A 22,518-nucleotide genomic window follows, 5' to 3' on the forward strand; every position below is an offset into this window, starting at 1 on the left:
CGCCCCAAGGCGAGAAACTTGGTTAGATAAATCCACGGTCAAGTAGTTCTTATAGTTGGCTCTGTAACTCTTGCATCTCGGAAGGTTTGAGTCGATAAGGTGCGCGAGCTACAGGTGCAGCTCCTGGCACTAAGTCAATCTGAAACTCTACTGCTCTCGGCAGCGGTAATCCAGGCAATTCTTCAGGAAAAACGTCGAAAAACTCTTTCACAATTCGAACATTGTTCACGCTCTTCTCCTCAGTTTCTACCGTTTTCACATGTGCTAGGACAGCAAGATGTCCCTTCTTTATAATCTTTTGCGCTTTCACGCAACTAATGAGGTTCAGCTTCGAGGTACATCTCTCTTCGTAAATGATCAATGGCTCACCATCTCCTTGCGGTATACGAAGAGCTTTATCTCCACAGATAATATCGGCCCTTATCTTGGTCAACCAATCCATACCGAAGATCACGTCAAAACTTCCCAAATTGATGGGTATCAAATCAATTTCGAAATCTGCACCAGCTAAGTTGATAATAGCTCCTCGACTAATATGGTCAACCTTCTCAAGTTTTCCATTGGCGACCTCGACAAGCATACTCTCTTTAACGGGACTAACGACCAATTAATCTTATCATAAAAGTGTCTACATACATAACTTCTATCGGCACCAATATCAAAAAGGACAGAAGCTAAAAGATTGTTGATAGTGAATATACCTGTCACCAAGTCAGGATTCTCGCGTGCATCCCTTGCATTAACGTTGAAAGCTCTACCACGGGGTGGTCCGCCGTCTTTTCTTTTGTTGGGGCACGCATTTCTAAAATGGCCCGTCTGTCCGCATTCGTAGCACTTTTTCGGTCCATTGGTGTTCGGCTTCCCATTCAAAGTGGTGACCTTGCAGTCCTTCCCGATATGCCCAGTCCGTTGGCACTTTTCGCAAACAACATTACAATACCCAGTATGGTGCTTGTAGCACCGCTTGCATTGTGGGAAGGTTCCCTTGTAGTTGGGGTTGGATTTCCCACTGTTGTTGTTTCCTTTGAAACCCTCATGTCATTTCACCGGGTTTTGATCATAGGTCATTCCCCTGTTGTTATCCCATTTGCGCTTCTCACTGCTACCCGCTTCAGACTTAGCCTTCTCCGGTTCATCGATGATAATTTGATTCATTAAAGTATGCGCCATGCGCATTGCCTCCGGGACATTAGGTGGCTTGGACGAGGTGACATTTCCTTTAATGCTCTTAGGAAGTCCCCAGAAGTACCTTTCCATACGCTTGAATTCCGGGGTGACCATGGTCAGACACATCAGGGCTAATTCCAAAAATCTCCGGTTGTAACTATCAAGGTCGTTTCCAACAGCCTTTAACTGCATAAATTCAATCTCCATCTTCTGGATCTCGGTCCTAGGGCAATATTCCTCAATCAGGGCCCCCTTGAACTCCTCCTATTGGGTAGCAAATGCCTCATCGATACCTTTTGCTTGAGCCAACGTGTTCCACCACGTTAGTGCACCATCAGACAGCGTGCATGAAGCAAACTTGGTTTTATTCTCCTCTAAACAGTTACTAACTCGAAACACAGATTCTAACTTCTCGAACCATCTAGTGAGACCAACCGGCCCCTCTGTTCCACTGAAGTTGTGTGGTTTGCAGCTTTGGAACTCTTTGTACGTACATCCGTTACGAACGGGCTGAATAACCGGTGGCGGTGGCGGTGGAGCTTGGCGGGTTCTTTCTGCTAAAGCTGCGGTGACTCACTCATTGATCATATCCTCGATTTGGGCTGCGGTCGGTGTTGATCGTCCATTGGCCATGATGTTCTAAACAAAAATTTTGACTCAAGTCAAAATCCAGTATGCAAATAGTAATAATACAGTATGGTAACCAACATGGAATCAACACATCACATGTTTATTAAGTAACGCATCTAGGTACAAATACCACAGAATCATATAGTAACGTAAATAGAACATCATGCAAGAATTAATTAACGCAAAGTTCCATTCATTAATAATAAGTTGCATACATCTGTAAAGGTTCGTACAATACATAAGTGAAACATAAAACTACAACTAGATTACATAATGAAATCTAAATACAAAAGTCCTAGGGTGATGGTGGGTGTAGGATGTCCAATACATGGGACATCTGGTCCTCGAGCTCAGTTACCTGAGCACGGATGATCTCCACCTCCCTCATCAGTTCCTTGACAGAGGGGGAGGGTGGGGCAGGTGGTGCAGTCGGTATGGGTGGTGCTGGTGGAGCTGGTGGTGCAGACGGTCCTGCTCCAGAAGTAGAGGCTGCGAAGCGATAAGGCTTACGGATGAAGGGATCAGCAGGATAAGGCACAACCCGCTTACAGGCGGTAACCCTACGACGCCGACCAAATGCGTCAGTGAATGCTCGACCTCCGTTGATCCCCAGAATAATGATGCCGTCGAAACGGTACCGCCTCTTTGGCGGGGTGGAGGGTGGCTGAACAGGTGCGTCATCAAGGTCCTCCTCGTCGGAGTCATCGTCACTAGAGTCTTCTGAGGATGTGTTGTCGGATGAAGGGCCATCAGAATCATGTGGAGGTGGCTGCACGGGTGGCTGTACTGGCTCTCCTCGGGGGCCATCATTTGTCGGTATCTAAAAGGCGGGATCGGTACGAGTCGTCCATCAGGAGCGCGTCAGCACCAATGGCGATACTGATTACGGAATGGACCTTCCCCAAATTCCGCGGGAATCACAACACCACCAGGATGGTGCTGTGGCTCCTGAGGTACTGGGGCTAGTGGAGCTGGAATCTCTGGGAGGTCCTGGGCTCCGTCTGCAGTACCCACTAGGGCAGGCGCATGACTGCTAGCTCCGGAAGACGAAGCGCCGGGGTCACTAGAGGATATCGCCAACGGGATCGGTGGATCGGCAACAATGGCAGGTGAAGTGGCTGACGAGTCTGAACTGCCCAAAACGATAGCAGGTGGAATGTCCGACATCTGAACAAGGAAAAATAAATTTTCCATGTCAGTAAGTCATAAAGCAAGCACGTATTAGGCCAAGTAACTACAACGGTCTAAATCATGTATAACAGTAAGTGGCATGGCAATAACGACAAGTATCATGCAATCGAAAGCAGATAATAGCATGCAGTAGTGAAATCATGTAATAGCATACGGCATATCGCAGTAAAAGTAAGCAGCAGCATGCAGTAAGTTCAGCGGAAACAAGTAAACTAGCAAGTTGTAGATTAGTCCTATTAGTGAATCCTACTCGGGTCGGTCTTAGACTCACTAATGCAACCTAATTCCCTACAACCAATGCAATGATACCAAATGTGATGCCCCGTACAAAACCATCGTGTACGAATCATCAACAACAGGATCATTACAAGGTCAAACACTATATGCGTTTTCAAAATACGTTTGCATTCATGATAAAAGGTGACGTCATAACTAATGTCAAATGTTTTACATCAAAAGTATGCCTCAATGAACAGAAGTAATTAGAAATAGTACGTGACCCTCAGGTCGTTACAAATCATAGTTCAAAAGTATAATGTTTATGAATGCAAGATAAACATTCATACAGTGACATCTCTAAAGCAGCGGGTGTCTATAGCAAGACTAGTACACAGCGGAAGCAACCTTAAGCACCTGAGAAAAACATGCTTAAAAACGTCAACACAAAGGTTGTTGAGCTATAGTTTAAGTATAAAAGTATGTAAGGTAGGCCACGAGATTTCAGTGCTACAAAGAGCGTTTCAAAACAGTATGATAAAGTATATGTTTAACCGTGGGCACTTGGTAACTAACTTAACGTTTATACCCCCTGAAAGTACACTTGGCAAGTGCGTATGTATACGAAGTATTAAACACTCGTTAAATGCTAGCGCGACTAGCCCGAGTGGGGATGTCAAACCCTATGGATCCATATCTAAGATTCGCGTTCACCGGTTCAAAAACCAATGACTAAACGTTACCGAGCTAAAGGGAATGTTTATGCCATTGTATAACCCACACATATATAAGTTTAAGTGCCTAGTATGTAAAACGTAAAATGCGCATGTATTCTCAATTCCCAAAATAGTTAAAGTAAAAAGGGATGCTATAACTCACAGTGGTAAAGTAGTGGTAAAGTCGAGTCGGGAAATAAGCAAGTACGTAGGTCCGGAAAGTCCTCAACCTAAGTCAAATAGTACTAAGTTAGTAAATCATCCCAATAGGTTTAAATGTACGTAAATAAAGTCTTAAAGGTCATCATCAATCATCATCAAACAAAAGGTGTAAAGTAAGTTTCGTTCATGAAAGGAGTTTAAAACAAAGGCTGAGTTCGGTCAGTCACCACGGCCTCTATACCTACTGAAATAAGGTGAGACCAGTGGCCATGGCTCCGCATATGAGTCCTTTAGTTGTGGTAAAAATCCCAGAAGCAAAATCTTCTTCGTTTGACCGTGGCGATGGTCTAAGTGCGAGTAGGTCAGAATTTTCAGCACAACGTTAAAAGGACATAGTGACAATCGGAGGGCCATAAATCCTAAACCGTAACACGGATTAAGACGAGTCCTAAATGAAAATTATCTACTCGAACAGAGTTATCAGAAAATCATCTTTACAGTAGCCTAGGTGGTACGGGTCAGACACAAAAACAGTAAAACAGTAGGTTCTGGTGGTTCTTGGTACTCGATGCTTATCACGGTTCTCATCCTTGATGCATATAGCTTCAAGTGTACAACTTGTTAATGTGTTTGCATCATCTTAACCAAGATTTCACCATCATAACACTTGTGTAAGTCTAAGACATGTAGCACAACTCAATTAACTGTTGTATGTAGTTTGATGAACCAAAGTTACATCAAAGTCTTAGATTTAACACATACATGAACTATAAAAGTAATATTGAACTATAAACTAGAAAGTAAACTAACTAATCAAGATCTTAAGATATAGAACATAGTTCTTAGTTAGATCTTGAAGATCCAAGACCCAAAAGTCTAGATCTAAAGTTATTAAGTTAAATCTAACACAAGTGTATGAATTTATAACTAAAGAGTTATACTTCCATGTTCTTAAACTTTTAAAGTTAACTTTTAGTTCAAGAAAAATGAGATCAAGACTAACTTGTAATACTTGACCATTTAACAACAAACATGAATTTAAAATATGAACAAATGAAGAAATAAACTAAATAATCTAGTAACAAGTTCATGGTTCTCATACTTCTAAAGATTCAAGCCAAAGTCTTGATCTTTAGGGAAGTAAACTTTTAAGTTTACAACATGAACTTCAAGTATGATATTAACTCATGAACTTACAATCTTTTAAAACAATAAATGTTGAACATAACTAGTAAGTTAAGATCTTGTGTGTCCTTGTAAATACAAGATAATATGAAGAATAAACTAAAGAGTTTGATTCTTGTAACTTGTAAGTAATAATTAACAAAGACATGTAACAAACAACAAAAATGAACAAGTAATTAAACAATAACATAAAACAAGTGATGATGATGATTATGTGTGTGTATGTTTCGGTTTTTGATGAAGAAAAAGGAGAGGAAAAAGTCACATAATACTTACAAGAATGTAGAGAAAAGAGAGAAAAGTTTGAAGTGAGATGAAGTGTGTGAAAAGTGAATGAAGAATACTAGTGATAAGTAATCAAGAAAAAAAAAATAAAACTTGAACCCTTCTAACCCTAGATGCTGTCGGTTTTTGGAAGAAGAGAGGGGGAAGGAAAAACCCACAAGTCACTTGCATGCTAAAGTCTTAAAAGTTGGTTAATGAAGGGTGTATGCATGGAAACATGGTGTAACTAAACTAGTAACTAGATTCTTTATGTGTTAATCAACTAGTTAAGTTTGAAAGTAATACTTCCATGTGGTAATGGGCTAATTAAGTCCATTAAGGTGTGTTGGGTGGGCTCTTAAGTCCATTAATCAAGAGTCCATTAATAAAGATCAAGTATGTAACAAATAATCCAACAAAGCCCAAGTAATTAACTAGTAACCATATTTAATTAAAATAATTAATAAAACTTAATCATGAATGTAAATAATATCTGAAAATATTATTCGTATAATGTACGTGTGTCACAAAGACGTTTCGGGCATTTAAAATCAAGTATGATAACAAGTAAATGTATATAAACAATACATTCATTAAATCACAAGTATTAATAATAATTATTATTAAATAAACGTTGGAAAATCCAGGGTTGTTACAATTATTATTATTATTATTATTATTATTATTATTATTATTATTATTATTATTATTATTATTATTATTATTATTATTATTATTATTATTATTATTATTATTATTATTATTATTATTATTATTATTATTATCATTATAATAGTTATTAGTATTATCATTATCATTAGTATTATTATAATTATTATTAGTATCATTATCATTAAAAGCTAATAATAGTATCATTTAATTATTATAATTACTATTATTATCATTAATATGAATGCAATATAAAAAGGGACTAAAAGCTATTAAACAAATCGATTAGTATAAGTATCATGATGAAATTAAAATATTGTATGATTTTGATAAAAATATCGTTTTCATTATTTTTATCATTATTAAAAGTATCATTAATATTAAAACTATTTTTTCATTAAAATTATCATTTTTAAAAAATATCAATGTTATTATCATTTTTAGAATTATTATTGTTATATAAAAATATTATTATTAAAAAGTATCGTTATTATTAAAATTATCATGATTAGAATTATCATTTTATCATAATTGTTATTATCATTAGTAAATATAAATATTGTTATTAGTAGAATAATAATAATTATTATTATTACAAAATAATACAACTTTTATTTATTATTATTACCAATATTATCTTATCAAATAAATATGTGATACAAAGATATTTTTACCACACGTTATATAATAATACATACCATTATGTTTTTATGATAATAAGTGAACTATATAAACTATATTACTTAAGATATATAAAAGCATGTTTTTATAATATATAAAATGTTAATATACATTTTTATTTATTAATAAATGATTTGTATTATTTACTTTAATAAAATCTGAAAGGACCCGTCCTAATCCACCTGGACGAAGTCATCAACATTTGGTCCCATTTCGATGATCGACTCTAAGTAATGTCCTTAAAATGAGCAAATGCACAGCGGAAGACTTAATTCGTACCTGAGAATAAACATGCTTTAAAGTGTCAACCAAAAGGTTGGTGAGTTCATAGGTTTATCATAACAATCATTTTAATATGTTAATAGACCACAAGATTTCATAATCATAAACATAATACACTCGCAAGTGTATGTAAAGCATTCTAAGTGGTTGAGCACTTGGTAACCATACTTAACATTTAATAAACGTCGCATATTCCCTTTATTATGAAATCTCACTACACCGTACCAAGTGTAGTCACCGAAACGAAGTACTGTGCAACCGTTGAATACTGGTCGTCCAGTCCGGTTGGGGTTGTCAGGCCCGATAGATCTATCAACAGGATTCGCGTTTACAATACCACATGTAAATAGTAGTTACCAAGCTACAGGGAAGTATGCCAGTGGTACAATTCAACGTAAAATATATTTTTTATCACTTGTGTCCATAACGTAAATCGTAAAATGCATGTATTCTCATCCCGAAATATTTAGAGTTTAAAAGTAAGACTATATACTCACTTTTGCCTTGAAGGTATTTAACTCGACTTGGTCTCCGATAGATATCACGAACCTAACCATATATATATAATATATCAACATATTTTCTTTTCAAGTAATCGTTATATATATATATATATATATATATATATATATATATATATATATATATATATTTATATATATATACTTATAATACTTTTAATATTTTCTTAGTCCGTAGTTAGCAGTCCGATGTTAGTGGTCCACAATTAGTTGCTCAATAAAATAAATAAAGACCCCATCGTATTCATATTGATCAGAATTAATCTCGACCCATGGTACCATGTTGTCAAATGACGTGTTACGTACATAAAGTACCGTGTTGTCAGATGACGCGTTGCGTACAATCATGAGGTCTTATGATTAATCTTCTCGTGTTGTTTATGGGTGGCTCTGAAATATATAAAATCAAATCATAAGTAATTATATATAAAATATCATATTAATTAGAAAAGATATGATTAATTTACTTTATCTCCAAATATTTTCGTAGCTAAACTAGCTTCGGATACCCAATCTTGTTTTAGTCGTAGTTTCTTCATTACAACTCCGTTTTTGTTGGTTCAACTTGCCACTTCCTTGGATCGAGTCAAATTTTAAGAATATGAACTGAAAATACCTTAGTTCGTATTCAAAATCATAGGTTATAGGTCAAACTTTGGTGAAACTTATGAAAGTGATCATTTTCCATCATAAAAACAACATTTAATGATCATTTTTCTAAAAATACTTACACTTTGAGTTAAACCATAAAATTTTTATGTGTTAACATATTCATAAGAAATATCATTTTTCCAGAACATTAACTTCAAATTCAAAGTTCAAGATGGTTTTTAATTATCCAACCCAAAACAGCCCCCGGTTGCACTCCGACGACGTAGATTCAGTTTTTAAGATGTTCTTTGTAAAACCAAGTTATATCTTGTTAGGTTAGCATATCATTATGATATATTACAGGTCTTGAAGTGTTTTAAAAGTCAAGTTAGAAGGATCTATTTAGTTTGCGAACAAGTTTGAAATCATTCAAACTATGTTCTTGTTGTTAAAATTTTATACCATAAAATAAGATAGCTATATGAATATGAATTGAATAAGATTATGAACAAGGTTACTACCTCAAGTTACTTGGATAAAGTTACTGCAAAAGATAAGAAATAATCTTGGAATCAAATAGTGGTGGAGTTAGATCAAAAGGTTGGAAGTAAACTTCTTCAAATGGGTGGTTATTTTGATATGTTCTTGAAAGAGTTTTCTTATGGTGTTTAAGGCTTATAATTGAAGCTAAATGATGGGGAAAATGCTTGGAGATGATCAAGTATGAAGTTAGGAGTATTTTGAGAGAGAAATGAGGGTGTAGGTATGAGAAAATGGAGTGAAGAAATGGTGTTCATTTATAAAAACGTTTTTAGTTTATAAAGAAAGAAAAGGATTCCTATTTTTGTTTTCTTACTAATAATTCATACTACTTGACAAATCCTAGTTACCTCATATCTAGGGTAGTAATAATGTTGATTAGGATGTTGATTTGATGTGTATATACCAATAGTAAATACGTATAGAAGCTGGGTATGATACAGGTACATATACCCTAGATATACGTATAGAAATCTTGAGGAAACGGAACGAGAATTCAAATATAGCTATCTTTTGTGAATATACTTATATTGTTTTATGTATTTAAGTCCTTAAAAAGTGATTAAATACATTATATATACGATACATGTATAAGCATTATAGATTATAAATATATATATCAAAGAATGTTACGTATAGTTATCGTTTTGAAAACTTAAGTTAGTAGTTTCAAAATATACTTATAACTCATTGTCATTAGTACACAATGAGATGTTAAACCATCCTTAGATCATGTTAAATATATATAAATACATATATATACACAAACGTATAATTATCCTATGTTATATAGTTCGTGATATCATCGGTCATATTGGACGGTCAAACGTTGTGCAAAACTCTTTTCAAAAACACAAGTCTCAACAATTTGGATTGCTTATCATGTTGGTATGGTTTAATTTATGTAAATATTAATCTCATAAGTAAAATTTGGTTAGAAAATTCCGGGTCATTACAGTACCTACCCATTAAAGAAATTTCGTCCCCGAAATTTGATAGAGGTTGTTATGGATAACAATAAGAAGGTTTTCATGACAAATATAAGGTGATAATGGAGTTTTATCATCATTGAGTAATGTAGATAAAACGATTCGATTATGCGAAGAATATAAATGAGACTATCGTAAAAGAGTGAGATGAGTAAAATATATTCGTCTTAACCGATGACGTATTTATGATTGATTTCTGGGATTTAAGGGATTTAAAGAGAATCTTACGTAATAAGATTTGGTTCTTTGGTGATTAAGGAAATCAGGATCTTCTTTGATTATATGTGTAGTGACCCGAACTTTTCCATGTTTATATATATTAATTGAGATTGATATTTACATGATTAAATGTTTCCAACATGTTAAGCAATCAAATTTGTTAAGACTTGATTAATTGAAATATGTTTCATATAGACAATTGACCACCCAAGTTGACCGGCGATTCACGAACGTTAAAACTTGTAAAAACGACATGACGATATATATATGGATATACATATGGTTAACATGAAATTATGATAAGTAAGTATCTCCATAAGTATATTAACAATGAGTTATATACATATAAACAAGACTACTAACTTAAGGATTTTGAAACGAGACATATATGTAACGATTATCGTTGTAACGACATTTAAATGTATATATATCATATTAAGATATATTAATATATCATAATATCATGATAATATAATAATTTAACATCTCATTAGATATAATAAACAATGGGTTAACAACATTAATTGAGATCGTTAACTTAAAGGTTTCAAAACAACACTTACATGTAACGACTAACGATGACTTAACGACTCAGTTAAAATGTATATACATGTAGTGTATTTAGATGTATTAAAATACTTTTGGAAGACTTCAAGACATATATCAAAACACTCACACTTAACAAAAATGGTTACAGTTACTTTCCCATTCTTTTCTTTCATCAAGAATTCTAGTCGTATTCTTACCCGTATTATACACAGCTTCAAAACGTACTTACTATGGGTATATACCAATAGGAACTAGCATGGGATTCCACTCTTGATTATGTCATGTATGACTAATCAATTTTAACTTCTACCATGAGCTAGTCAACTAACTACAACTCCTTTTAACCCCACTCACCACTCACCAATTACCACTCATCATTCACTCCATTTCACTTCCAATCCTCTTTCTAATTCTCTCTCAACTCACACACACTATTATGAATGTATTTTTCCAGTAGTTAATCATCATCTTCATCAAAAATCACTTCAAGAATCAAGCTATAATCATCATAGGAAGAACACTTCAAGAACACTTCAAAAATCCCTTCAAGTTTACTAATTTACTTCCAAGCTTTCTAATCCATTCCAAGTAATCATCTAAGATCAAGAAACCTTTATTATATACAGTAGGTTATCTTTCTTATTCAAGGTAATATTCATATTCAAACTTTGATTCAATTTCTATAACTATAAACTATCTTAATTCGAGTAAAAATCTTACTTGAACTTGTTTTTGTGTCATGATCCTACTTCAAGAACTTTCAAGCCATCCAAGATCCTTTGAAGCTAGATCATTTCTTGTTACTTCCAGTAGGTTTACCTACTAAACTTGAGGTAGTAATGATGTTCATAACATCATTCAATTCATATATATAAAACTATCTTATTCGAAGGTTTAAACTCGTAATCACTAGAACATAGTTTAGTTAATTCTAAACTTGTTCGCAAACAAAAGTTAATCCTTCTAACTTGACTTTTAAAATCAACTAAACACATGTTATATATCTATATTATATGCTAACTTAATGATTTAAAACCTGGAAACACGAAAAACACCGTAAAACCGGATTTACGCCGTCGTAGTAACACCGCGGGCTGTTTTGGGTTAGTTAATTAAAAACTATGATAAACTTTGATTTAAAAGTTGTTATTCTGAGAAAATTATTTTTATTATGAACATGAAACTATATCCAAAAATTATGGTTAAACTCAAAGTGGAAGTATGTTTTCTAAAATGGTCATCTAGACGTCGTTCTTTCGACTGAAATGACTACCTTTACAAAAACGACTTGTAACTTATTTTTCCGACTATAAACCTATACTTTTTCTGTTTAGATTCATAAAATAGAGTTCAATATGAAACCATAGCAATTTGATTCACTCAAAACGGATTTAAAATGAAGAAGTTATGGGTAAAACAAGATTGGATAATTTTTCTCATTTTAGCTACATGAAAATTGGTAACAAATCTATTCCAACCATAACTTAATCAACTTGTATTGTATATTATGTAATCTTGAGATACGATAGACACGTATACAATGTTTCGACCTATCATGTCGACACATCTATATATATTTCGGAACAACCATAGACACTCTATATGTGAATGTTGGAGTTAGCTATACAGGGTTGAGGTTGATTCCAAAATATATATAGTTTGAGTTGTGATCAATACTGAGATACGTATACACTGGGTCGTGGATTGATTTAAGATAATATTTATCGATTTATTTCTGTACATCTAACTGTGGACAACTAGTTGTAGGTTACTAACGAGGACAGCTGACTTAATAAACTTAAAACATCAAAATATATTAAAAGTGTTGTAAATATATTTTGAACATACTTTAATATATATGTATATATTGTTATAGGTTCGTGAATCAACAATGGCCAAGTCTTACTTCTCGACGAAGTAAAAATCTGTGAAAGTGAGTTATAGTCCCACTTTTAAAATCTAATATTTTTGGGATGAGAATACATGCAGGTTTTATAAATGATTTACAAAATATACACAAGTACGTGAAACTACATTCTATGGTTGAATTATCGAAATCGAATATGCCCCTTTTTATTAAGTCTGGTAATCTAAGAATTAGGGAACAGACACCCTAATTGACGCGAATCCTAACGATAGATCTATTGGGCCTAACAAACCCCATCCAAAGTACCGGATGCTTTAGTACTTCGAAATTTATATCATATCGAAGGGTGTCCCGGAATGATGGGGATATTCTTATATATGCATCTTGTTAATGTCGGTTACCAGGTGTTCACCATATGAATGATTTTTATCTCTATGTATGGGATGTGTATTGAAATATGAAATCTTGTGGTCTATTATTATGATTTGATATATATAGGTTAAACCTATAACTCACCAACATTTTTGTTGACGTTTTAAGCATGTTTATTCTCAGGTGATTATTAAGAGCTTCCGCTGTCGCATACTTAAATAAGGACGAGATTTGGAGTCCATGCTTGTATGATATTGTGTAAAAACTGCATTCAAGAAACTTATTTTGTTGTAACATATTTGTATTGTAAACCATTATGTAATGGTCGTGTGTAAACAGGATATTTTAGATTATCATTATTTGATAATCTACGTAAAGCTTTTTTAAAACCTTTATCTATGAAATAAAGGTTATGGTTTGTTTTAAAAATGAATGCAGTCTTTGAAAAACGTCTCATATAGAGGTCAAAACCTCGCAACGAAATCAATTAATATGGAACGTTTTTAATCAATAAGAACGGGACATTTCAATATGCAATAATCTGTTTCGATTGCTCTGTCGGATATATCACTATAAATTCACCCCTTCGTTTCCTTATTTTCCATGACTCACACCTTCTATTCTTTCTCCCTTGATTCTTACTTTAAAGCATTCATTAATATGCTCCATCCAGTCCTGATTCTTGATATACTCCTAACTTTTATATCTGTCATTCTTCTTTTTCATCTACCACCAGAAGAATCTATTTACTTCTACTATACTCTTGTGTTTATAGTGTTTCTAATTCTCTCGTGTCTCTATATTGCTATCTGCATCGATATACACGGTTTGTAATTTCGGGGTTATTATCGGAGTTTATATTCTTCATTATTTTTCGGAGCTTCATGCTTTCGTTTTCTCTTCCCGACTTCGAGTCAAGCGAGTAATGGTCCGGAATTCGTAGATATGAAATTCAGAATGAACATAGCTAATGCTCTAAGAAGAAAATGGTAATAGAACAATTTTGATTTGTTAAATTACCAGAATACCCTGGAGTAGACCGAGTCATCCAGAAAAATATTCTCTTGATATGTTTAGAGATTAGATAAAATGTAAGAGTCGTGTAAATGGCACATAATGATAGTACTGTGAATCATCATGCTTCATTAGAAACTCAGCATGACTTACTGTAATATAATGACGTTGATCAAGTGTCATTATATTATACTAATCCATGCTTCAGTTCCCAACACTACTTCAAAACATTCATATTTTAAACTCGAAGGTTTCAGAATTTAGAAACTAACACAGTTTCTTTTATGTTGCAGATATTACGGGGAGATAAATGATCTCAGATAAGAATAGTTGTGAAAATATCGCCAGAAATATGGAGGATATTTATAATAGAACATACGAGAATATCTTAGAATTTCTAATATCAATGGATGATGAAGAAGATTTGTCTGTGAAGGTTTAGAATGAGAAATAAGATGTTTACTAACGATTTCAGCAGGCACAGAATCATTTGGATTCTTTGAAGGCAAACTTATTCTTTGTGATTTGTCCACGACTTTCTTCATAGTTTCGCATAATCCGCTTTTCGGTACTAAATTTTCTATCGAGTGTTCCTAACACTCCTTTCTTTATCATCAAACTTTTGGCCATTAAGATCATCTATAACATGCTGCTTCGTCAGCATTTTCAAAGTTAACTGATCTGGGTCATCGGTTATCAAACCGAGGTAGTTTCAGGAGAATTGTGTTTTTTAGAATGATTAATTGCTGATGGTAATATTATGGAATATAAAAGGTTTCCCAGTAACAATAAAGAGTACGCATATATATCGCGGTCATAATAAAGTTGTTTCGGATGAAAAGTCGGAGTTGACTTGCTGGAGCTGTGGCAAAATTAGCTACTTTGGAAAGGGATTGCAAAACGATCTTCGGTAATAACAATGTCAAAGGAACTAGAACAGATACGTGTCAAACGTTTACTCAGTTTCCGAGGGTTTTTCAGGTGCATAACTATATGCATCAATCTTTTCTTCCGTAGATGAAGTGCGGCTGGTTTATCCTCTCGATTGAGGTGTTTTTAAGAATCATGATAGATTTGAACGCTGATTGTAATCGTCGAGATACAATGAGGTTTAAGATGAAATCAAGTGACAATCTTGAAGAAATGTTTAGTTTCATATGTTATAATCAATATTTTAATTCATTTTAATTGTCCAATGTCATTAGTCCACAGTCGATAGTCCACAGTAACAGTCCAATAATTCATATATAGTTTAATATATAATATACGAATTAATTAATACGTGTCGTGACCCGTATACGTCTCAGACTCGATCACAACTCAAACTATATATATTATTGTAGAATCAACCTCAACCCTGTATAGAGAACTCGATCATTACTGCATATAGAGTGTCTATGGTGATTCCAAATACTATATATAGATGCATCGATATGATATGTCAAAACATTGTATACGTGTCCCGATATTTAAAGTGCGTAAAATAATTACAGAAATTAAATGAGGATAAATAAAAGTGCGATAATTAAATTGCGATAAATAAACTGCGATAAATAAAATGTAATCAGTTAGCTAGAAACAGTTAGCTGGAACAGTTAGCGTGGATTCTTAATAAAATTTTTCATAATTAATTTGTTTGTTTCTAACAGATTTTATTTTGTCATATGTTTTCTTCATATGCCACTTGTTGGATTCTGGGAAGTCAAAATCCAAATATGAAATTGAATGAAAATGGTTATTCTGCGGTGAACGGATATGTATATCGGTGGTTGTAAGTAGGATAGTAAATGACTGTTGAATCAGCTTCGACGAATGTACAATGTAACTTATTAAGATGAAATCTAATTATTCCTCGGGTATTACCTACCCGTTAAAAAAAATTTCACCATTAATATTTTGTACAAAAGAACTTTTAATTACAATCTTTATGAAAACATATATACATATATATTTTCTTCAGATGAAATCATGAATTTAATGAGTTAATATGATATTAATCTCATTTGCTTTTCGGTTTGAGCTAGAATAAGAAATCTCTAAAACTTTTTGAAACCACATATTCTTCGCAGAATATCAATGAAGTTATGGATCAATACTTCATCGTTCATTATTGTTGGTACTCCTTGGTATCTATGGTGCGTATGATGTTGATGTTTGTGGGACAGATTATGATGTCGAGATGTGTGATGCGGATGTTGTTTGTTATTGGTGATTATGGTATTGTTGATGTTATTGATGGTGGTGCTGATTATGCTGCTGGTGCTGCTGCTGGTGTTTGCAACCTTCGCACCATGTTCTCCAAAGCCGTCACGCGAGCGCGAAGTTCGTTAACTTCTGCTAGTACACCGGGATTATTGGCGGTTGGAGCGAGCGAATGAACAAGATTTGTAATATGGGATAGTATATAATCGTGACGAGATACTCTAGAAATGAGAGAGAAAATGGTGTTTCGAATAGGTTCGTCGGTAAGTGCTTCAGGTTCATCGCCAAGAGGGCAATTTGGTGGATGGAATGGATCACCTTCTTCTTGTCTCCAGTGATTTAGTATATTACGAACCCATCCCCAATTCATCCAGAATAGATGATGGGAAATTGGTTGATCCATTCCGGTGACGCTGCTTTCGGAGCCCGAATGGAAATCCATATCGTCATAACTGTCGGAATCTGAAGAATTCGAACTAGATGCGGAATCCATCTTGTATAATGGGGAAAATGAATTTTTGGTATGGAATAGATTATAGGAGTTAGATTTGGTACTCTTCAATACATAATTTACATATGTATATATAATACCAAAATCCCGTAAATTACGGAGAATCTTTGAAAAGGTATCAGTCAAAGTTCGCAATAACAGATATGCTAAGATAAGAATTCGTCTATACACTATCAATGCAGTAAATGCAGTAAAATGTGTCTAGACTTATGAATAATAAGCAGGTAATTTCCTAAGGATGATAAGCAGATGATTTCCGACTAGAAATGATAAGCAAAACTTTTGACATGTAGACACGGTCGAAGTCCAGACTCATTAATGCATCCTAACAACTACTAGTTAGACACACTAATGCAAGACCTGGTTCGCTACGACCACCGCTCTGATACCAACTGAAAGGACCCGTCCTAATCCACCTGGACGAAGTCATCAACATTTGGTCCCATTGCGATGATCGACTCTAAGTAATGTCCTTAAAATGAGCAAATGCACAACGGAAGACTTAATTCGTACCTGAGAATAAACATGCTTTAAAGTGTCAACCAAAAGGTTGGTGAGTTCATAAGTTTATCATAACAATCATTTTAATATGTTAATAGACCACAAGATTTCATAATCATAAACATAATACACTCGCAAGTGTATGTAAAGCATTCTAAGTGGTTGAGCACTTGGTAACCATACTTAACATTTAATCAACGTCGCATATTCCCTTTATTATGAAATCTCACTACACCGTACCAAGTGTAGTTACCGAAACGAAGTACTGTGCAACCGTTGAATACTGGTCGTCCAGTCCGGTTGGGGTTGTCAGGCCCGATAGATCTATCAACATGATTCACGTTTACAATACCACATGTAAATAGTAGTTACCAAGCTACAGGGAAGTATGCCAGTGGTACAACTCAACGTAGAATATATTTTTTATCACTTGTGTCCATAACGTAAATCATAAAATGCATGTATTCTCATCCCGAAATATTTAGAGTTTAAAAGTGGGACTATATACTCACTTTTGCCTTGAAGGTATTTAACTCAACTTGGTCTCCGATAGATATCACGAACCTAACCATATATATATAATATATCAACATATTTTCTTTTCAAGTAATCTTTATATATACATATATATATATATATATATATATATATATATATATATATATATATATATATATATATATATATATATATACTTATAATACTTTTAATATTTTCTTAGTCCGTAGTTAGCAGTCCGATGTTAGTGGTCCACAATTAGGTGCTCAATAAAATAAATAAAGACCCAATCGTATTCGTATTGATCAGAATTAATCTCGACCCATGGTACCATGTTGTCAAATGACGTGTTGCGTACATAAAGTACCGTGTTGTCAAATGACGTGTTGCGTACAATCATGAGGTCTTATGATTAATCTTCTCGTGTTGTTTACGGGTGGTTCTGAAATATATAAAATCAAATCATAAGTAATTATATATAAAATATCATATTAATTAGAAAAGATATTATTAATTTACTTTATCTCAAAATATTTTCGTAGCTAAACTAGCTTCGGATACCCAATCTTGTTTTAGTCGTAGTTTCTTCATTACAACTCCGTTTTTGTTGGTTCAACTTGAAACTTCCTTGGATCGAGTCAAATTTTAAGAATATGAACTAAAAATACCTTAGTTCGTATTCAAAATCATAGGTTATAGGTCAAACTTTGGTGAAACTTATGAAAGTGATCATTTTCCATCATAAAAACAACATTTAATGATCATTTTTTTAAAAATACTTACACTTTGAGTTAAACCATGAAATTTTTATGTGTTAACATAATCATAAGAAATATCATTTTTCCAGAACATGAACTTCAAATTCAAAGTTCAAGATGGTTTTTAATTATCCAGCCCAAAACAGCCCCCGGTTGCACTCCGACGACGTAGATTCAGTTTTTAAGATGTTCTTTGTAAAACCAAGTTATATCTTGTTAGGTTAGCATATCATTATGATATATTACAGGTCTTGAAGTGTTTTAAAAGTCAATTTAGACGAATCTATTTAGTTTTCGAACAAGTTTGAAATCATTCAAACTATGTTCTTGTTGTTAAAATTTTATACCATAAAATAAGATAGCTATATGAATATGAATTGAATAAGATTATGAACAAGGTTACTACCTCAAGTTACTTGGACAAAGTTACTGCAAAAGATAAGAAATAATCTTGGAATCAAAGAGTGGTGGAGTTAGATCAAAAGGTTGGAAGTAAACTTCTTCAAATGGGTGGTTATTTTGATATGTTCTTGAAAGAGTTTTCTTATGGTGTTTAAGGCTTATAATTGAAGCTAAATGATGGGTAAAATGCTTGGAGATGATCAAGTATGAAGTTAGGAGTATTTTGAGAGAGAAATGAGGGTGTAGGTATTAGAAAATGGAGTGAAGAAATGGTGTTCATTTATAAAAACGTTTTTAGTTTATAAAGAAAGAAAAGGATTCCTATTTTTGTTTTCTTACTAATAATTCATACTACTTGACAAATCCTAGTTATCTCATATCTAGGGCAGTAATAATGTTGATTAGTATGTTGATTTGATGTGTATATACCAATAGTAAATACGTATAGAAGCTGGGTATGATACAGGTACATATACCCTAGATATACGTATAGAAATCTTGAGGAAACGGAACGAGAATTCAAATATAGCTATCTTTTGTGAATATACTTATATTGTTTTATGTATTTAAGTCCTTAAAAAGTGATTAAATACATTATATATACGATACATGTATAAGCATTATAGATTATAAGTATATATATCAAAGAATGTTACGTATAGTTATCGTTTTGAAAACTTAAGTTAGTAGTTTCAAAATATACTTATAACTCATTGTCATTAGTACACAATGAGATGTTAAACCATCCTTAGATCATGTTAAATATATATAAATACATATATATACACAAACGTATAATTATCGTATGTTATATAGTTCGTGATATCATCGGTCATATTGGACGGTCAAACGTTGTGCAAAACTCTTTTCAAAAACACAAGTCTCAACAATTTGGATTGCTTATCATGTTGGTATGGTTTAATTTATGTAAATATTAATCTCATAAGTATAATTTGGTCAGAAAATTCTGGGTCATTACAAAATCTGATAAATATATTTTAAATATATAAAACGACTATTTAAGTTATATATAATAAACATGTATTGATTTTTAAAGTCGTTTTGGTCAAACTGACTTTTATTGACTTTTGCATATCGATCTCGAGCATTAGAATTGTGGCACACTATGACTCGACTTTAATTGTTAGCCAGATATTGACTATTATATAAATATATATACTTAATATAGGTTCGTGAATCCGAGGCCAACCCTGCACTTGTTCAGTGCCGCCATATGCATAATTGCTACGAAATGCTGTATTGTGAGTTTCATTACTCCCTTTTATTATATTTTTGGGACTGAGAATACATGCGCTTTTATAAATGTTTAACAAAATAGACACAAGTACTTGAACTACATTCTATGATGAATTATTATACCGCGTATCCCTTTTTGTTTAGCTTGGTAATCTAAGAATTAGTGAACCAGTCCACTAATTGACGCGAATCCTAAAGATAGATCTATGGGCCTTGACAAGCCCCAGTCAGAGAATTTGAACTGCTTTAGTACTTCGAGGTTTATATTATATACAGACGAGGTGCCTGTATGGGGATATGCAAGATGCATTTTTGTTAATGTCGGTTACCAAGTGTTCATCATATGAATGGATTTTTACAGCAGTGAGCAGACCTGCACTTTATTATGAAAATGAAATCTTGTGGTCTATTAAAATTATGAAAATGAATGATTACGATAAACTAATGAACTCACCAACATTTTGGTTGACACTTGTAAGCATGTTTATTCTCAGGTTTGAAAGAAATCTTCCGCTGTGCATTTGCTCATTTTAAATATATTATTTGGAGTCATTCATGGCATATTTCAAAAGACATTGCATTCAAGTCGTTGAGTTCAATAAAGATTATTATTAAGTAAATGATAGATTGAGTCATTTATAGTTTAGATATATTATGCAATGGTATGCATGCCTGTCAACTTACGATGAAATGAAAGTTTGTCTTTTCAAAACAAATGCAATGTTTGTAAAATGTATCATATAGAGGTCAAATACCTCGCAATGTAATCATATGTTATTGTATTCATCCTTATGGATTAGGACGGGTAGCTTCATAAACTAGTTTCTGCAATAGAGTTTTTTTGTGTATTTTTGTACGCATTTGAATCATTTTTGTTGACTTTTGACACGTTTCGTTTTTAGTACCTGAATTGCCTGAAGATCCATTTAGGTATTCATTCATTAACATATAGAAAACAAAACCACATTGTGTCCTCAGGGTCTACTTTGGTGCCGGGCGAGATGTGCGACGGCACAGGCATCACGTTGGAAGAGACATCAAGTGTTCAAAGGGTCCAATTTAGTATGCACAACTTTAAAAAAATAAAATCGAAGATTTAGTTTTTTTTAACAGGGAAATTAAAAATTAAGTTACAGGAAGTTGATGATGAAGACGATTTTCTCTCTTTGTTTTTAAGAGATTTTCAGAAATAGTACTTCATTGCTATAGCATTTAACAATCCAACCCCAAGTTTTAAAAATTTAGCATTTACACTTGGAAATAAGAAAGTAGTTCCCCCTTTATTGTTAAAAAGAAGAAAACAAAAGCGTTAATATTAATAAATATATATATACTCCGTACAAGGTAAATAAGATGCTACTATTTAATTTAAATATATATTCAAACTCTTGATAAAACAGTAAATTAGTCTATTGAATTTAGTAAATTTACATTTTTAAGAGAAAATTGTGCAGTTGGTCCATGTGATTTACATCATATGAAGTTATTGATCCCTGAATTTTTAAAGGTGATTGGTCCCTATGATTTACAAAATGTGTGTGACCGATCCCTGTCAATAACGATCGTTAAAAAGATTCGTTAATATCAGTCATATGCCACACATATGAGAATATTTTCATCTTTTACATTAGTTTCTTCTACCAAATGCTTTTTTTTTTCAACAAAGAACCCACAATCAAAACCCCATGAATTAAATCAAAACCCTAAAATCCAAAATGATTAATAGCAAAATTACCATCATTATCATTACAAACAAGAATTCATCAACTACATGAATAGTTTTAATTAATTCATTAAATCATATAATAATAATACCCAGAGCAGGTACACCAATTAATATTTTCTTAGTAGAAACAAAATCTTTTTTTTTTTTTTTTTTTTTTTTTTTTTTGATACTCAAAAGGGTCCAGTGAAGGATTTCAACACTAGACGTTGTCTAGGTACATCCCAAACAATAGCCTCATAATTATTCTGTGCAGCACCATCTGTAGCCGCGATCGTCGTTTTGTAATATGTTCCAAACACTTCATCCTTTTTGTTCCATCCTGCAACTACACCTTTCCAAATTAAAGATGCATGATCATTCTGGTTGTGCACATCTACAGCAAACTTTGTTATTCTTATTAACCATGGATCGTCCAGATCATCAATTGGCTGCCAATCGTCACCGAGAGTGCTTTCACCTGATATCATACAAGAATTATACAACATGAATGCCACTAAGAGCATGAAAAAATTGATATTTACCTTTGCCATTTTGGATCGATGGTTACTGTAAAATACAATACAATTTCAATTATATATAAAGTGGCAAAATGTATTGTGATAATGAGGGATGGTGAGGGGTTAATTACTTAATTGTCTAGTCCAATATATATGAATTGCACATTTTCATTCTTACAATTAACCATAAATTCATTCATTGCGGATATTTAAATATATAAAATCCAATTCGTTTGTATATCTGTGTATAGAAGTAAATATATCATACATGAATGTTAAATGCAAATTATAATATTATAACATAAATGAGGCGTTATGACAAATATCGTCTTTATTGCATT

General features: G+C 33.1%; 1 protein-coding gene across 1 annotated transcript; it reads right to left on the reverse strand.

Moving 5' to 3' along the window:
• Positions 1-21,850: 21,850 nt before the first annotated feature.
• LOC139875526 (cysteine proteinase inhibitor 1-like) lies at positions 21,851-22,210 on the reverse strand. Its single transcript, XM_071862862.1, has one exon. It carries the CDS (start codon positions 22,208-22,210, stop codon positions 21,851-21,853), a length of 360 nt encoding a protein of 119 aa, XP_071718963.1.
• Positions 22,211-22,518: the final 308 nt, after the last annotated feature.

Source organism: Rutidosis leptorrhynchoides, chromosome 11, assembly GCF_046630445.1.
Source record: "Rutidosis leptorrhynchoides isolate AG116_Rl617_1_P2 chromosome 11, CSIRO_AGI_Rlap_v1, whole genome shotgun sequence".
NCBI lineage: Eukaryota > Viridiplantae > Streptophyta > Magnoliopsida > Asterales > Asteraceae > Rutidosis > Rutidosis leptorrhynchoides.

Bases quoted from the DNA above. Each gene is read 5' to 3' on its own strand.
- LOC139875526 (XM_071862862.1), bottom strand. From the start codon at position 22,210: ATGGCAAAGGTAAATATCAATTTTTTCATGCTCTTAGTGGCATTCATG.